This window comes from Corythoichthys intestinalis, chromosome 15 (assembly GCF_030265065.1).
Source record: "Corythoichthys intestinalis isolate RoL2023-P3 chromosome 15, ASM3026506v1, whole genome shotgun sequence".
Taxonomy (NCBI): Eukaryota; Metazoa; Chordata; class Actinopteri; order Syngnathiformes; family Syngnathidae; genus Corythoichthys; species Corythoichthys intestinalis.
In genome coordinates, this window is record NC_080409.1 from 42731704 (window position 1) to 42751680 (window position 19977).

At 38.0% G+C, this 19977-nt stretch overlaps 1 protein-coding gene across 7 annotated transcripts in view; it reads right to left on the reverse strand.

The window, feature by feature from the left end:
* Nucleotides 1-18469, reverse strand: part of meis2a (Meis homeobox 2a) — a 225099-nt gene extending 206630 nt beyond the window's left edge. For 3 of the 7 annotated variants that reach the window (XM_057859287.1, XM_057859290.1, XM_057859284.1), the window contains exons 1-6: nucleotides 17606-18469; nucleotides 17248-17474; nucleotides 16177-16318; nucleotides 16014-16064; nucleotides 15873-15923; nucleotides 15235-15384 (exon numbers count right to left, since the gene is read on the reverse strand). In XM_057859287.1, coding sequence (XP_057715270.1) covers nucleotides 15235-15384; nucleotides 15873-15923; nucleotides 16014-16064; nucleotides 16177-16318; nucleotides 17248-17474; nucleotides 17606-17617 — 633 coding nt within the window. In that variant the 5' untranslated portion in view covers nucleotides 17618-18469. The remainder of the gene's footprint in view (nucleotides 1-15234; nucleotides 15385-15872; nucleotides 15924-16013; nucleotides 16065-16176; nucleotides 16319-17247; nucleotides 17475-17605) is intronic. The other 4 variants (XM_057859291.1, XM_057859286.1, XM_057859285.1 and 1 more) reach the window with 3 other exon arrangements.
* Between the last annotated feature and the right edge of the window lie 1508 nt (nucleotides 18470-19977).

Consider the following 19977-nt stretch of genomic DNA (forward strand, 5'->3'; position numbering starts at 1 on the left):
ACCCTAATATTGGCAAATTAAAATTTTTAAAACTGTATTTTTGGGGACTGTAAACAACGATTATAAAGCACACTATCAATGAATTAGTTTATTTTAATACAGTACATGGGGAAAACCTGATTATATGGCATATCAGGGCATCAAATTACTGTATTTGTCCTTAGTTCTTTATTTAATAACATTGTAATAATTGCTTTATTGTTAAATTATGCATTTATTTTTTATTGCTTTATTATGAGTTTGAAGAATTATGAATGTGTGTCTTGAACACCTTACTGGAGCAGCATAATACAGCTTTGTTCCAGCCAGAATTCATACATAAGGCGCACTGGATTATAAGGTACCTGTCAATTTTGGGGCGAAAAATCAAGGATTTGAAGTGTGACTGATGTTCTAAAAAAATTAGTGCCGCCAAATTTATCGCGTTACCGGGCGGTAATTAATTTTTAAAATTAATCACGTTGAAATATTTGACGCAATTAACGCATGCACGGAATGACCCGTTCATGCGTTGCCGCAAACAGTTTACAATGACGCCGTTGGAGCACACTGAGAGCGAAAAGGCCGAGAAATGCTAGTGGACACAGGCGTTCATTAGACCGCGCGTTTTATTGGCTTACACTTTGGCAACTCTTTCACAACAATTATGAGTACTATGGCGAACGACGTGGGGAAGAATGAAAGGAGACGATCTTTTTCTTAACACGCTTAATTAAACCCAACGCAGCGCATACTGTATACCATTTGCAGTCACCACTGAGTCATCGTTGCCCAACTTCCCATCATGCATTTTGGCGGAACAGTGAAGTCGCGACAGTATCATTTCGTGAAAGCACAACAAAAATATTCCTATCTTTCAAAAAAGATAATGTTCACAAAAAGAAAAGCGCTCAATGCAAAGAGTACTGGCATTCCCAATCAAAATAGCTATACATAATACACATAAAACTTACTCAGACTTTGCCTTGGCTAGATGTCTAATTAATATAAAACCCGCCATTGACACCTTGTGGTGTATTTCAATCACTACCTTACGTAGTTAAAGACACTTTGGAAGAACGCCAGGGAGCTCATGTGTAATATAAAATTATCCCGATCAATCGGGTCCAATCACGTCATTTTCAAAGTATCGGAATCGGCAAAAAAATATCGGACATGCCTTTTTTTATATATATAAATATATATATAATTTTTTTTTAACTAAATCGTTTTCTAATTGTATCTAACGTTACAGACAAAATGTCTGACGCTCATCCAGCGTCTTTAGTTTTGGCTTAAAGTAGGGCTATCAAATTTATCACGTTAAAGGCGGTAATTAATTTTTAAAAAATTAATCACGTTAAAATATTTAACGCAATTAACGCATGCACTGCACGACCCACTCACGCATTGTCGCGTTCAATCTATAATGACGCCGTTATACCTATATATAGAGCTACAAGGCAGCGTAAACTGAGTAGAGTGAATTTTGACAGCCTTTGGAGCCTTTTTTTTAATTGGCTAAAGCCTTACAATCCCTCTCTCAACAATTAGAAACATCGTGGGAAGCAATGTAGGGAAGAAAGGTAGTGGTTGATATTTTTTCTGAACACCCTATGTTATTGCCCAACGCAGAGAAGTTATATCAATTGGTGCCACTACGCACAGTGATGGTTGCACTTCCCATCATGCATTTGGGCAGAACAGTTAAATGGCTACAGTATCATTTACTGAAAGCTCAACAATTACACTAGATGGCAATATTTAGTCACAATATACAAAGTCGCATTTATCCTTTAAGAATTACAAGTCTTTCTATCCATGGATCCCTCTCATAGAAAGAACGTTAATAATGCAAATGCCATCTTGAGGATTTACTGTCATACTAAACAAATACAGTACTTATGTACTGTATGTTGAATGTATATATTCGTCCGAGTTTTATTCATTTTTTTTTTTATGCATTGCCAAAATGTATATGACCGGGAAAAATTATCGGGAATGATTGGAATTGAATCGGGAGCAAGAAAAAAAAGCAATTGGATCGGGAAATATCGGGATCGGCAAATACTCAAACTAAAACGATCGGATCGGGAGCAAAAAAACATGATCGGAACAACCCTAAAAATTACTATAACTTGTACTAACATTAATCTTTTAAGAACTACAAGTCTTTCTATCTGTGGATCCCTTTAACGGAAAGAATGTTAACAAGGTTAATGCCGTCTTGTGGATTTATTGTTACAATAAACAAATACAGTACTTATATACAGTATGTTGAATATTTGTCAGTCTTGTGTCTTATCTTTCCATTCCAACAATACAGAAAAATATGGCATATTTTAAAGATGGTTTGAATTGTGATTAATTATGATTAATTAATTTTTAAGCTGTGATTAACTCGATTGAAAATTTTAATCGTTTGACAGCCCCAAAAAAATAGTGTTTTTTGAGGATTTTTTCCCCCCCACTAAAAAACACTTTATCTTGAGGGGATTTTTTTTTCCAAGGATAAGCGGGAGAAAATGGATGGAGTTTAACCAGGATAGAATTTTATAATAATTTATATTTAAAGATATAAATACACAGGGTGTTATCAAAATTAATTGTTGATCACTTCTCCTGTTTTACTGGCACATCACATCCTACATAAAGGTTTGCATGTTTTTAAATGACAACCAAAAAATGTATTAAAAAATCATTCTATAACCCCCAAACTACCACTCCCGGACCCGGTTTTAAAAACCACAGCCTCAGAAAGTTTTGTTTGCCACAACACAGCAGGAGCCAACGTTCATAACCGCAGTAACAATTTTTTTATTAATACCTTTTATTCACCTGAAATCTATAAGCCTGTCTGCAAAACACATCACAGCGCACGCTGTAACTTTGTGCACTCAACAAGGCGACAAAAGCCCTCTTCTCCTTCCCTCATAAATTATTTACGGCGCCCCCTCTCAGAGTGGAGGGCGCAGCGGCGGCATCATCATCAGACGCCGCGCAAACACAAACATACACAAGCATTTTGTCGCGAGCCCTGTGGGTGCGATAAAGTTCAAACAAGTTGTGCGTGTCAGCCAAATAGTCAATCTACACAACAAGCGAGTGCGAGGCAGACGCGACGCACAACAACAGCAAAAAGGGCATATACAGGGAATGGTGCAAATATTCCCTGAAGAAAGAGTGTAATTAAGAGACAAACACACTCAACTCTAATTGCCTTAAAAAGCGCAGGAGGAAGATCGAAAAAATGGCAAGGTGCAAACACACAATATACTGATTGCATGGGGGGGATGCAAAAGTAGAAAAGTCTCAAGGGGGTTGCCTTTTGCCTTCGTAATACAAGTTGGAACTACAGCAGTACCTTGATTTAGGAAATTAATTCATTATGCGACTCAAAACACTCCCATTTCAAGTCTTTCCCTACTGGAATGTGTTTTGCATTGTGTTAGCATTGACTTGTGTAATTTTTAGTTATGTGGTTTGATTAAATATCTATGTATTTCCCTTTACTTCTATATTTTCTGTATTTTTTGGACCATAAGCCACTACTTTTTTTCCCCGTTTCTACCCTGCAGCTTTTATAAGAAAGCGGCTTGTTTATGGATGTTTTTTTTCCTTTTTTTCACAAACAATTTTCATATTTTCTTGTTAAAAATAACAAAAAACGGATAATTAGACATATTTTAAAATAATGACTTTAAGCTAGCACTAATAAAGCTTGCCAGAAACTCATCAGACTTACAAAAAAAACTCAACATTTTATCGATGAATATGGCTCCATCTGTTGCTATAACCCCTAGCAAAAAGTATGGAATCCCCAGTCTCGGACGAGCACTTACTCAGACATTTTTATCATGTAGAACAAACTCAGATAAAAAGCTTGAAAAAATAATGAATTAGTTCAAAAGTGCAACTCTTTAGCATTCAGAAACACTAAAAGAAATGATTAAAAAACATTGTGGTGGTCAGTATATGTTACTTTTATAGAGCAAGTGCAGGGAAATAAATATAGAATCACTCCATTCTGAGGAAAAAATATAGAATCTTGAGAAACAAACAAAGAAATAACAATCAAAACACATCTCTAGTATTTAGTAGCACCACCTCTGGCTTTTATGACAGCTTGCAGTCTCTGAGGCATTGACTTGGTGACTTTGGTGCTAACTCTCTTTGATTGCAGTTGCCAGATCAGCCTTGCAGGTCGGAGCCTTGTTGTGGACCATTTTTTTCAATTTCCACCAGAGATTTTCAATAGGGTTCAGATCTGGACTATTTGCAAGCCATGACATTGACTGGGTGTGTTTTTCTCCTAGGAATGCTTTAACAGTTTTAGCCCTGTGGCATGATGCATTGTCATCTTGGAAAATGACAAAAATATGTTCAATTGAAGGGATAAGAAAGCTATCTAAAATTTCTGTAAACTTGTGCATTTATTGAAGATTTAACCACAGCAATCTCCCCAGTGCCTTTGCCTGACAAGCAGCCCCATATCATCAAGGACTGAGGGAATTTTGATGTTTTCTTCAGGCAGTCATCTTTGTCAATATCACTGGAACAGCACCAAACAAAAGTTCCAGCATCATCACCTTGTCAAGAGTCAAGAATCTGCATTGGACAAGCTAATCTTTGTTTGTTTCTCATCATTCCATATATATTTCCCTGCTCTTGCTCTATAAAAGTAACATTTACTGACCACCACAATGTTATTTATTCATTAATCGAGTGAGTGCTCGTCCGAGACTGGTGATTCCATACTTTTTGCTAGGAGTTGTATATGCTTCTACAAAATAATTTTAAATGGATGGGCATCCACTATTTGCTACATCATGAGAACGCGATGCTACCGTTGATTAGCCGTTTTCAACTGGCACTCGGAGGACTTTATTGCCAGAGAATGCGCCAACAAAGTTGCTATACAAGGACTAGCCCTAGCTATTAACTGTTTTTAAGAGGATTTCATCCACTTCAAGTTTAGAAGGGAAGGTAACGGGGATTATATATCATTGCAAATGTGGCAACCTATATTTTTAAGTTAGTTTGTTTTAAAGCATTCAGACAACACGAGTTGGTGATGTTGATACGGGTTTATCTGGTGAGTAAATACATTTTTGATCAATCAAATATTTCTGTGTAACATCTATGTAAATATCCAATGTTAAGGTATGGACACCTGCATCTTATAGTCAGATACGGCATATATGTGGATTTATTTTTAAAATTTTGTGAAATTTGGCCGGTGCAGCTTACAATCAGGTGCGCTTTGTAGTCCAGAAATTACGGTACTTTAACAAAAACCTTGTAGTCGGAGCGCTTGAAGAGTTGGAGCTAATTTTTTAAAGAATTGCTTACTATATGAAACTTGCGGTGGAATCATAAGCCACCATTGAACGCTAGGAAGCAAAATCTTTGCTCACAACTCAAAATATTCCGCAGCAACAACAAACAAAAATCTGATAACCATAGGCTTTTATCACTCGTAGATGGATTAAGAAGATGGTCACCATAACCATGGAATCAGAAATGTAAATTATGGTAATTTGGCAAAGCATCTGATTTGTTAGTACATATAAGCATTATAATGTATTTATTAACCAATCGCTCATGCATTCTTTTACCAATTAGATTCTAAAAGAATGCAAATACACGAGAAATTAACATTGTATACTGTAATAATGTCAGCCATTGAGATAAAATGCCCCAGTAGGAGCCTGAAACACATTAATTGACTTAACATATTTTCCAATTGAAACACTTTCTTGAAATGTGACCTGAAAGTCAACCAGTATGATTTCAACTTTTAAGGTTCAACTGTAATACAAATAAAATTTGGCAGTGTGCATGGAATGTAGACATGTGCCGATTACCGATTTCAAGGTATACCGTGGTATGAAAACGTCAAGGTTTCAAAACCGCAAAATTTTTCAGTAATACCATCCCTTAAGGTATTAGCTATTTTTTTATGTCCCAAAAATGCTTGGAGAAATACCTCACTTGCAGCTTCAAGGCTCAACCTTCAACCAGCGGTTGTTGCCCAGTGTCAGTGTGACAGCTGTGCTACATGATGACTGGAGGAGGTGAAACTCCTGAACTTTTTTCCCCCCATCGAAGAAAACGAACTCGCCGGTATGGGAAGACTTCGCCCACAGAAAAGTTACAGCCGGCGGTGGTTTAGAGGATGAGGGCCAACCGACATGTAAAACATGTTTGCGAAGTGTGGCTGCCGAGGAGGCAATACCTCCAATTAGGGCTGTCAAAATTATCGCGTTAACGGGCGGTAATTAATTTTTTAAATTAATCACGGTAAAATATTCGACGCATTTAACGCACATGCCCCGCTCAAACAGGTTAAAATGACAGCACAGTGTCATGTCCACTTGTTACTTGTGTTTATTGGTGTTTTGTCGCCCTCTGCTGGCGCTTGGATGCGACTGATTTTATGGGTTTCAGCACCATGAGCATTGTGTCATTATTGACACCAACAATGGCGAGCTACTAGTTTATTTTTTTATTGAAAATTTTACAAATTTTATTAAAACGAAAACATTAAGAGGGGTTTTAATATAAAATTTCTATAACTTGTGGTAAAATTTATCTTTTAAGAACTACAAGTCTTTCTGTCCATGGATTGCTTTAACAGAATGTTAATAATGTTAACGCCATCTTGTTGATTTATTGTTATAATAAACAAATACTTATGTAGTATGTTGAATGTATATATCCGTCTTATGTCTTATCTTTCCATTCCAACAATAATTTACAGAAAAATATGGCATATTTTATAGATGGTTTAAATTGCGATTAATTACGATTAATTAATTTTTAAGCTGTGATTAACTTGATTAAAAATTTTAATCGTTTGACAGCCCTACCTCCAACATGAGTTCTCATTTATACAAAATTAAAGGTTAGTAAGCACTGTCATGAACGTTTCCCACCAGCTACGAGAGTTAACTCCAGCGTGTTTAGTGTGTCTAGCGGTGGTAAAACGTGGTGTTTTTTTCCCTCTCTGGCAACTGTGTTGAGAAAGACTGTGTATAATGTAAACATGATACGAATCATACACACATGCTTTTTTATTAAAAATAATTCAATTATTTTTGTTCTGATGGTAATAATGTTGAGTCGTGGGTTTAGAATCACCAAAAAGATTTCATTTACTTTAATTATATTTATAATATTTCAGTTATTATTATTATTATTTTTTTTTTTTTAACTTAACATTATATTTATGTTCCAATTTGCTAATATGTTTTATAAAACAATAAAAATCCTGTTCAATGGAAAACTGTTTATCTCAAAGTAACACATATTAGAGTTGTAATTGCAATACCGTGATAACCTGAAACCCTGATATTTTGGCTTAAGGTTATCATACCGTCAGAATATCATACCGGCACATGCCTAATGGAGTGCTTATAGGGAACCGATCATGACTGTGTACAAAAACCGCTGACACGCTAGAAACACACAAACATACGCACACACTCACACACACATACAAGGGTTATAAATCATAACGCCGGCAGACATTTCAAGACGCATCTTGCCACACGCCGTAAACACGTAGAGGACATGAAGAGGTCATAATTACAGTACACAGAATTTAAAAAGAAAAAAAAGGTGTAGGTAGGTGCGCCCATATTGAACAACTGAGTGTTATAACACTAACACCATTAATTATGAAAAATAATAAATGGGTTTCTTAACTTAGCAGCTAATACATCATCGTGGTTGTGTTCTGACAAGACAAGGCGGCTTGCAAACTTTCTCCTGGGGCAACTTCTCACCGCTCAGCTTGTGAGGAATTTGAAAAATAAATAAATGGAATTAAATCAATTATTATTATCTCATTGACTGTCAAGGAAGATGATCGATGCCCACTCTATTTGAAGATGGATAGCAGTTACTGATCATGTTTTGATGCTATTGATGGCAAAGACTGTCTAATCCATTTGAACTTCCCAGCCCTCCCAGTTAAAATGGTCAGGACATCCATACCCGTCAGTGGCAGTTGAATAATTCAATTTTTCTTAAATAATTAATATACAATAATATAAATACGTATACAGTACCTCTCTTTATACAGTATAAATACACAAATACTGTATAATTATGATGGGCAGTGCAAAAGTAGGTATTAGAGGTGCAACAATGTACAGTATAATTAATCGACAACTAATCTATTAGCGAATTAATCGACAGCTATTTTGATAACCAATTAATCATTTAGGATCTTCCTCACCTTAAACTTGTCTAAATTCTTGAAATTATAACATACATATAACTTCTCAGTAATAATATTATCTGATTCCTTCATTATATTAAGTCAAAGAAGAACAAAAACCTGATTTTACTTTGGAAAAGAACAATTCAGATTTTTTGCCAGTTTTCTTACTGTCTAAACTAGCTCCTAATTAATAAGGCTGCAACAACTAATCAATTAAATCGATTAAATTCGATGAATAAATTTGTTGCCAACGAATTTGATAATCGATAGTTGTAGACTATGCATCTGTAAGTCAGGAAGCTGTGATAAAATATCATTTTTGAAGGAAATAGTCATCCATTTCATCTTCATTGTTACTTACAACATGCCTAAAACAACTTAAAGTGACAATAATCCGATTAATTGATGAATCGTTTAATTAAACGTCCGATTGATTGATTATGAAAATAATCGTTAGTTACAGCCCTGGTAAGTATACACTTACAGGAAAAAAACACCCATTAAAAATAATAACAAAGAAAAAACAAAAATACTACTGTATATTTATATCTACCTGTATATGAAAATACATGTAATACATAATACATATATGGTCATTTGCATAACAGTTTGTATTGTGCCCTGTGCAAGTCAAAATATTAGGAAAATAATAGCAAACACTTTATTAAATTGTGTTGTTTTACTTTGGAAATATAAAGAATCCTATTAGGATTGCACAGGTGTACCGAATGTTACATCGCGCGCCTGTACACCACAAATAACAGACTTCCCAAATTACCCCAAAATAAATCAACGCCTCTCTCCAAACACATTCAATAAAAAGTTATTATAATGGTGATGATGCTCGAGAGGATTCGCTGGGGGAGTTTTATCGAGGTGCGCCTAATAAAGCGGTGCACATAAAAACAGACAAGTGACGTGAAGCAATGTCTATCATTACTCACAAACGTTGTATTTAAAAAAAAAAAAAAAAAAAAGAATGGCTCATACTATACGTTCGTGTGCCATGCATGTTGTGCAGAAAACGACCTTGTGGCAGTTGCATTGCATGCAATGCACTTTTCAAGAGGCAGTGTGAGGTGGGGGGTGCGCAGAATGCAACAAGTGAGTAAAGCCTCTCTCTCACTCCCTTTCTCTCTCCCGCTCGCAGCCATGATGATTAGATATGGCTCCCAACAGGCCCTGGGAGCACTAATCAAATAGGAAATGTAAGGCTAGACAGAACTGCATAGCAACACAACACTAGATGAAATGTTGTGACATTTCGTTGACTGCACAAAGGTAATTTCCAATCTTTTTTGAAAACAGAACTGAATGTGGATGTTTTTCAAAGACAAAAATGGTGACCATTTCCATCTAAATACAAAAAAAAAAAAAAAAACTTTCTCCAAATCCCAAAGCTCACACACTATTGGATTAGTTATGGAAGTATTCAAAGCGACGATTAAAAAAAAAAAAAAAAAAAAAGTACTGTAAACACATGGCGTTTATTGGAACAGACTTACTCAAACTGTTAGCAGGCCCCAATAATTTACGTACATCCACAATGCTGCAATTTTCAAATAAAAGCTGTGTTAATGTTGAAACTGTGCAAAATGTTACAATGTCTCACAATACAAACATTTGGGACTAGTACACTACTGCATACCTGTCAAGTTGTACGGTTTCGGTGTAATTTGCATAAGTGAGCACTGATTTTTAAATGTGTATGCCGTACGTTCAAAATCTTTACGTTTTTCGTGCATTATGTTTCGTTTTTCTCCGTTCGAATTTTGTCACCGTTTCGGCAACGAGACAATGTGCGTTACGATGTGTTACTACGTTGGTTGAATGACGCGAGAAAAGTCAGAGACACTGAGAGAGAAGAGTGTTTGTTGTGACGCTGTAGCAAACGCGATGCTAGGCTAGGTGGCGCCAATATTTCCTGAGTGTAGCCGACAGCCGGCAATCTACGCCTAGATATCACATGCTTATTGAACTCCATGCAAAATGACAGACGGCGACATTAATAAACAGCCGCCATTTTGAAGCAGTAGACTTATCAGAGCGGGTCTGTTGTAGTGAACCTTCCTAGTGAACTTAAGTAACTTTTTATCTAAAATACTCCTAAATCGGCAAAATCTTGACTTGAATCTATCCTTAAATAATGAAACGGTTTTAAAACTTTGACATGTCGAAAGTAGACAGATGGGGACTAATGCAAAAACGGTTGCAATTTTAACAACTTTAACAGTTGATTCACAACATTAAACGATTTCCAAACATAGCAAAGGTTACTATGAGTTTTTTTTTTTAATGGAAAAAAATATATATAATTGGACACACTAACGAACTACCTTCAAGTCAAACTGAATTGCCAGCACATAATAGAAATTGCCAAAAGTACTACATACAATTATAACAAAAGTCACTGTTAAATTTTAGTAATCATGATTAGAGCTGAAACGAGTACTCGAGCAACTCGAGTAACTCGAGTTTAAAAACTGATCCGAGTAATTTTATTCACCTCGAGTAATCGTTTATTTTGACAGCTCTAAGCATCACGTTTTGCTCGGACTACTTTTAATGCGGGATAACGCGCTGTCACATGCGGAGACGAAGAAGGAAAAAAAAAAACACTGCAGCCGACAGCCGCCACAAACGACACCGACGTTGCTAAATACTAGCCTGCACGATGCTACGTTGGTATTAACAGGTAGCGTCAGATGCGTCTCATAGAGATCACATGTATGTTGAACTAGATGCGAAATGACAGACTCGGCCGCGTCTGGGCAGCGTTAGTAAACAGCCGCCATCTTAAAGCAGTAGAGCGCTGAGCGCTAATAAATAAGATTAACGTTACTGTCGCTACTAGCTCACGTAACGTTAGCCCTGCGGAGGGCTAGGTTTCAATTAATTATGACCACTGTCGATGCGTGGCTAATGTGTCTTACATACAGGCTTTAACATAACATAGCATTGTGGAGTGATGAGGGTGTAAAATAAAAACTTAATCATGCTAACTATCAATTTTAGCTCGGTAGTCATTGCTGGATAAAACAGAGCAACAGTAGCACTGGTCCCTAATGTGCTCCAATACAGCCTGTATCATACATTTATTTTGGACACTGCAAAAACTCAAAATCCTATCAGGACTTACAGTTTAGACTAACTTAAAACTTAACTAGAACTTAAAAATGGCTTGACACAAAGAGAAATTCAATTGAAACACGTGGGAAAAAATCCTAACTTTTAAGTGATGTGTGTTATCAAGCGTAACGGCATTTTTAGGTAAGATATATATATTTTTTTATAAGATCTAAAAAAAATTTGAGTGGAAGCAGTGAATTTTTTTTTTAAAATTCTAGTTACATCTGAGATGCAATTGTTGGCTGTTTTCAACAATATGCATCGAAAATAAAGACATTGATTGACTGAAAATGGTTCAAGATTAGATGAAATGTCTTGTTTTCTCATGTATATTTATAATTGCTCTTCACCTAAAAATATATTTGTTTTATCCGATTACTCGATTAATCGATATAATTTTCAGTCGATTACTGGATTACTAAAATATTCGATAGCTGCAGCCCTAATCATGATGTAGCTGAAGATATTGATTGTTGTTTGATTGCACCAGGTTATATGTGACAATATTACCAATACATTCATATTATTTTAAAAATTGAGTTTTATTTTTGTTTCATATTGCACGCTATATACAGTACAACGTTGCAAGATTAGTCACCAGTTTGTAAGCGCATACGTTACTATTTGTAAGATTGCCCACGGCCTCGAGTTGACAGGTATGCTACTGTATGGAGCATTCAGTATAAATTAAACCTCACGGTGGACTAGCCTGGCATATAGTACAACTTCAGAGTAGTTTTTGTATCTTAAAAACTAGACCTCACTATTGCAACACTTGAATGAAACTACAAGTGAGCCTACCTTGCCTTAACCAGTTCCCTGCCTGTTGCAGAAAATCCAATGTAAACAGTGCACCCCACACCCTCCGCCTAAACCATCCTCCTCCCCTACTCTATTTTTTTCCCCTCTCTTTCCAGCCATGCAGCGTCAAGATAAGCAACAGCGTAACCTCCATGGGAACTCCTATCTCCCTCCCTTGAGGAAGGATCTCCAAAACAAAGCCGCGAGAGCCCCGCAAGGTCCTAAAAAGTAAGACGGCACTGAAATTTGTTACAACTGAGGATATTCAGGCCCGTTTATTGGTGTTTAATTTAACGTAGCCCAGAAGAACAGAGCGAAAATTTCATTAAGACAAGACAGAAGAGCATGTTAACGCCTCTATATTACCCCATTTTCCATGGATGGGTTTGACTAAAAAAAAAAAAAAAAAAAAGGGGGGGGTAAGTCCTGGGTGGGCTCCACGGGCAGAGACAGTCACCAAATCAACAGCGTCAGTGAACGCCTCTCATCCCTTTTTTCGCTCCACCGTAATCCAATCATGCCAAAGACAATGCTGCATTCAAATGTAAATAAAAAGTGCGCCTTCTCGTGATGCTGTCAGGTATGAGGAAAGAGGAGAGGAAAAGATAGGGGGAGGGCAAGAAAACAAACGCAGCCTCCTCAACATCGCCACTAAAACCAACTTTCAGCACATGAGACACCGGTGCCCCGGGGGGGGTGCACTACCGATTAAAAATGCAAAGCGGAGAAAAGAACCATCGTCTATAAAACTGAATGCAAATTCATTGGGAAATGGAGTCAAATCACCAATTAATTAAATGCAATACAAGTAGGACGACATTTTTTCAGCAACTTCTTTTTACAAAAAGTTTACATCAGTGTTTATTATTCTACTATTTAGTCAATGTGTCCACCATAAATTGTTTACTAGCATCACAACAGAGGAATAAATCCCTCAAAGTTTAAACACCCGATGAGTAAAAAGGCTACAAGATAAATGACATCCTGCCTTACCTCATCTTTATGGGCATATCTCATTTTTCTGTGTACCACTTAAAAATATAAGGGTCAATTATGTGTTTCTAAATGTTTATAACAAAGTAATAAACGCTTTATAAGCATTAATACACATGACTGGATTCAAAAACAAAGAGCTTACTATGTTATGGCTTTGTTCCCTTTTAATGTATAATAAAAATATTGTAAATTTGCACTTTATTTTTAAATTATCATAACAATGCAACAGTATCTGTATTATTACCTATCAAGACATGTTGTGAAATTCGATTCGACCAAACAGTTTTCCTTTAAAGGTTGTAAATTGTTTTGGCTCACCATTTGGCAACTACATTAGCTGAGCTGATCCCATTTCAAACGTATTATGCATAGGGCGTAGAACAAGTTAAAAAGAGGTGTGGTACAATGACATTGAGAAGTAATAAATCAATAATTATTTCTATTGTGGGTTCACTATTTGTCAAGTTGATTGTTGAGCTGTGTAACTTATCCATGTGTTGTCATTTTGAATTAATTTATTATATGAATTTAAAAAGTGTCGTATGATCACAATTTGAAATGATTAATCAGTCCATGCTGAATACGGATTCACTATTTGGCAAGTTGATGCAAGGTTGATACTAAATGTGAGTATATGTCAATTACTATAACTTATTTTAAGTACAAAAAATGATCATAATTAGACATTTTGGATAATATCAGTTGTAAGTAAAGCCCAACACAGGTCCATTATTTGGCATGCATAAAGCTTGCTCGGTCCAAGCATATTATAACAATACTTGCATTTACATTTACAGTACTTATAGTAATCTTACCACTGCAAATATTATTTTACCTAAATCGGCAATATAGAACACCGGCACGCTTCATTCCAGCACTTTTTTGGGGGACAGGAGGCCAATCCTATGACAAAGCTTGAACCATCTTGACACAACACTATGCACCCAAATGTACGTGAGCATGCGCGCGTGCGTGCAAGGCCTGAAGCCTGAGCCGACAGATGCGTGCACAGTAGTGACTTTGCATAATGCTTCTTATTGAGCAAGTGGCTTTGTCGCAAGCAAAGCGTCGTGTACTATAACTCACATGCATGCATGGACTCAATAGTAATAATGATGATAATAACATCCAAGAAAATGGCATGCATTAAACAAGCGCAGGGGTTTGGATTTTTACATTTTAAGTTTACTTGCTTTCTACACTAGGTGTTTATAATTGAATTCAGAGCCTCCAGTCATAAAAAAATAAAAGGAAAGGGGGCTGAGTGGCAAAACAACTGCACACTGCAGTGTAAGAAAAAAGTAGTAATCAATAGGAAACAATTAAACACATTAACATCAGCAGCGGTGGGAGGAGGAAGAGATGGAAGAAGAGGAGGGGTCTTTGAGAGAAGCATCATATGCAATGTGAACTTGACATTGATGTTTAAAGCCTCACGTTGCAATAGACGAGCGCGCACACACATTTGTACACACACAACCTCCGAGACAATCCACGGCAGCTTTACAACACTCCCACAGCCTCCTTGCGTGGAAAGCCCCTTTCTCTCTCTGTTTTTTTTTTTTTTATATAATAGTGGCCTAAAGCTAAAGCTTAGCGACTAACACGTAATTGTCTTTCCACAGTGCACGCGCGCACACACACAAACACACACGATTACGCACGCATGAGTGAACCCAATCAAAAGACTTAAAACAATAACTAAGGCTATTGTAGCACGTTTGGCTTTTGACCTCACCGGCACATCCCGGTTGAAGAAACGAGCGCGCACACTGTTTAAGAGCCAATATAAGCCAAACACATTGGAGAATATCAGAGACAACACGCTGCGTTGCGTTCAAAAGCTGGGAAAAATATGTCTCTAAACAATTAAAATCAGATTTATACATGACCCAAAAAAAGGGAAATTAGAAACTAATAATCGATAAGGTGTCAGAAAAAAATTTTCAATAAAAAATCTTAAAATCTGTGACGCTGGCGCCAAAAATATCCCAGCTAGAACATCAATTGTGCAGCGAGCTCGCTCAACAATTTTAAAAAAAGGAAAGATCAAAGCCGTAAGCAGACGCAGAATAAAAGAAAGAGTTGCGTTTACTTACATGATCCGCGAGGTTTGTCGACGAGCCTGACAGTTCTTCATGGTCCGATTTGGAACTTCCATCCCGCTCGTCGATCACTAAATCTATTGGCATTTTTCCTTTTAAACAGCTGATGTACCGATGGCAGAAATTGTCGCAAAGCTCGTGCACCTTGAAAGGAAAACAAATGTGATGATTTCTTTTTTTTTACCCGAGACGTGGAGGGAAAGTGCTTGAAGCGCGAATAGCTCAAATTAAGTGAGGGGGCAAACAATAGGCAAACTGTTGCCGTGCTTTACGCTTTTATTCTCCCGAGACGTGCAGCAACAAGTTGACGTGTAACGAGCACAAACAAATAAAAATCAAGATAAAATCATAATCCAAAATCCAAATAAAGTGAAAGGCGTATTAAGTGGCATGCAGTTGAAAGCAGATACGCGCTTGCGGATCAATAACGTGCGCCAAAGAGGCTTAATTGAGCACCAATTGTTACTTGAGCTACTTAAATAGGCCTGAATTAAATATGACGATTTATTCCTAAACAGCAAAACGTCATGACTCGAACATAGCAGGCAGGTTTAGAAATAAAAATAATAAAAAATAAAATAAATTAACATGCAAAGTGTCAGACAAAAAAAAAAAAACATTTAGATTTTTACCTTTTCTAATTCCAAGAGATGAAACCGTAATACTTGTATGGCTTGTATCATCTGAAACAAGCAAATTTAACAGTCATTGAAAATCCATCTTTAAAACGAATATTCCTGCATGAAAATGTGCTGCATAATAGACACTCTTACCAAATTGTCCAACTCTGGATTTGATGAAAATAAAGGTTTTTCCGCTCGGACCTAAAAGTAAACAATTTCCCCGCAAACGTTAGTTTTCTATGCACATGCGTACGTCTTTTAAGATTTTTTGTTTCTTAATAAAATCCAAATGATGTGACTGTTGGCTCTGGACCTGTTTGGCGAACACCGCGATGTCCTCATTGAAAGAGTCCGAGGAGCACACGTCTCCCCCGGCCACTCCGGGTTCCCTCGGCGTGCACGTCGCCAGTTCGCACTTCTCGAAGACCAGAGCGAGCAGCGGAAAGAGGGGATGCCTGCACAGGGGCGAGCAAACACGGGCTAAGCACAGCGCAGCGTGTCGGTAACTCCGGTGCATGCATCCACCAACTACTCACCCCCAACATTTTTTATTCCAACTTCCCCAAAAACCACTACACGACTTTAAAGAACTGCATGGTAATATTTCCCATTTATTATGATAAGCTGCTTTTAACCACATTTTTAACCTCTCATTGATCCACATGGCGGAGACTGACGTTTTCTTAAGTGCACCGTGACAAGCGTGAGAAGTGCAACACAAAAGTGAAACACACACACACTCGACGGAGACAATTAAGCAGAATACACTTTTATTTTAGAGTCTATTTGTCAAGCACCGTGGACGTTTGCAAAGCAACGTGTGGCGCCGACAATAGAAAGTATAATTATAAATGATGAGAAATAAACCTGCAAGTTATTCAGACGCTCGTTTTTGCATGGTAAAATTACAAATATCAATTTTATTAAATAACGTCAAATATTTGGAATTATGCGTTGACGTATGTTTTATTATTATTACTATTTTTATTAAAAGAATGCAAAAAAAATGTGTTTGCGTGACATCTTTTTTAAACTTTGTTATTTAGAACGAGAACATTCACGCCCTTGCGTGAATATATTTAGTTTTATTATAACAGTTATATAAATTCAAGATTCCTACACGCAAAACTGTTTTTAATTTTAAACATGCTTGCACCAAAATGACTGTACTCAAATTAAAAATGATCAAATGTTTTTAAATTGACTAAAGTTAGGTAATGTTTTTTTTTTTTTTTTTAATTACACTAGATTTTAAGAGCATTTTACTTTTTTGTAAACTTGTTCACATCAGAACCGCCACTACACTCTAAGGGAAAAAGTGCAGTTCCTAATATAGTGGGACTGAAATAAATAGCAGCTGATGCAAAAAGCATGCACAGCTTACCCATAAATCTGGTCCTTATCCCTCTTTAGGACGTCGTTGACGGCCGAGCCCATGCTGGTGGGCATGACGTTGGGGTGGGGAGCGTGGGCTCCGTAGTGCTGGCTGGCGTGCAGCGGCGGTCCGTGGTTGAGGTGGTGGACCTGCGGGAGCGGCCGGGGTGCGTGCGGGTCCCCGTACATGGACGCCGATACGCCGTCCATGCCCCCGTAGTGGGCCAGCTCGTCGTACTGCGGGAGTGGACGTAACGGGGGAGAAGTTAGCGAGGTGCGATGCTACTTTTGGCCGCTTTTTCCAGCCAAGTGTAGTGGCTGATTACCGAAAACATTGTTTCGGAAAAGTGCAGCGGAGCCTTACTTACCCTCTGCGCCATCAGGCTCGGATAAACTCCTTTAATGAGCCGTGCTGATATTTTTTAGGGGGTAATATTAAATATCCCACTCGTCCGCGTGGAAAAAAAAATCCCAGCTCTTTCTTCTCTCCACTAAGTTTTTGTTCAGTTTGGGCGAATTTTGCTATTCGCCAGCCTGATTGAGTAGCAATCGTCGCATCGGATTGTCCTCCCAAGAATAATAATTTTCAGAAAGTATCAAAAAATAAAGGGGGGAAAAAAAGAGTTACAATGGGCCCATCAACGAGCGGCGCGTAAAGTCAACTGTCGCGTCTATCATGGCTTTTTGCCACTCCGGCTGTCAATCAAAGCCAGAGGTTGTCAAGGTAATGAATGAATGACGCTCGGCGATGATGTTCAAGTTTTCCCTCTCTCTCACTCCCTCTCTCTCTCTTCTTGTGTTTTTCGGGTGCCGTGCGCGATAGTCCGGTGTCCTCCCCCCGTAAGTCCTCTCCGCTCTGTCTCCTTTAAATGTCTGCTTCGCCCCACTGTGGACTTTTTGCACAAGCGGACGGCGAGGGAGGAGGGTAAAAAAAAATGGAAACAATAAAAAAGAAATGACTTTCTAAGTCCGTTGGTTGGTGCTTGCCGGCTGGCTGTCTGTCTGGCTGGCTTGGTAGCTGGCTGGTGAGTGAATGAGTGTCAGCGAGTGTTGTCAGCTTGGCGGCCGGCTCGCGTCCTCCGAACACACTGAGTGAGCGCACCGAGCGGTGGGCGAGCGCAATGACGGATCCCGGAAGTGGCGTGCTGGCCCCAGCCAGTGGTGGTGCGGCAAGGCAAGGCGAACAGCTCTCCCACGCGAGAGAGAGGAGAGACCCACTCTTCCTCCTAATGTGTGTGTGTATGGTGTGTAGTTGTAGACAAACCACCCTCCTCCTTTTTCTCTTTTTCCTCCTCCTCTTCTTCAGTCCACCCCCCCACCTTCCAAAACTCTCTCCCCACCCAAAATACTTTTGGGATACACGTTTGGACAGCTATACAACACCACACACTTGTGCATACATACACTGTATAAATATATGGCGGAAAACACAGACAAGGCTGAAAAAGCAGTTTCTGCTCTTGCACCCCTCTTGAAAATAAACTACTGTATTTTAAGCCAAAACAACTGTTGTGTTTGATAGAACAATGTGTCTATAAGCTGGCATAGCAGATTCATGGGGCGATAAGCCCCCGAACTATTTTTAATTTGTCTGTTTTACCCTGAAAACCCATGTTTACAGACATCGCGCAACCGCTTTGGTTTCAACCTAGCCATGAAAAGAAGGTAAATAATTAGGGTTGTTCCGATCATGTTATTTTACTCCCGATCGTTTTAGTTTGAGTATCTGTCGATCCCGATATTTCCCGATCCGATTGCTTTTTTTTTTTTGCTCCCGATTCAATTCCAATCATTCCTGATAATTTTTCCCGATCATATACATTTTGGCAATGCATTAAGAAAAAAATGAATAAAACTCGGACGAATATATACATTTAACATACAGTACATAAGTATTGTATTTGTTTATTATGACAATAAGATGGCATTTACATTATTAACATTCTTTCTGTGAGAGGGATCCACGGATAGAAAGACTTGTAATTCTTAAAGGGTAAATGTGACTTTGTATATTGTGACTAAATTTTGCCATCTAGTGTATTTGTTGAGCATTCAGTAGATGACACTGTAGCCATTTAACTGTTCTGCCCAAATGCATGATGGGAAGTGCAACCATGACTGTGCGTAGTGGTACCAATTGATATATCTTCTCTGCGTTGGGAAATAACATAGGGTGTTAAGAAAAAGATCAACTACTGCCTTTCTTCCCCACATTGCTTCCCACGATATTTCTAAACGTAGAGAGAGGGATCATAATGGTTCAGGCAATTAAAAAAAAGGCTCCTAAGGCTGCCAAAATTCACTCTACTCATTTTACGCTGCCTTTTAGCTCTATATATAGGTAAAACCGCATTATTACAGATTGAACGCGACAATGCGTGAGTGGGTCGTGCAGCGCATGCGTTAATTGCGTTAAATATTTTAACGTGATAATTTAAAAAAAATAATTAATTACCGCCGTTAACGGGATAAATATGATAACCCTACCTTTAGCCCAGGGGTTTTCAACCCAGTCCTCAAGGCACACTGTGGGTCCTGGTTTTTGTTCCAGCCGATCCAGCAGAGACAGTTGAACCAATGAGGCTTCTGCTAAAACAAGCCACACCTGACTGCAATCAACTGATTGCACTTGTAAAACACCAGATTGGGGAAAAAGTGTTGTCATCTTGTTTGGTAAGAATGAAATCCTGCACCCACAGTGTGCCTTAGTGGAATAGGTTGGGAACCCCTGCTTTAGCCT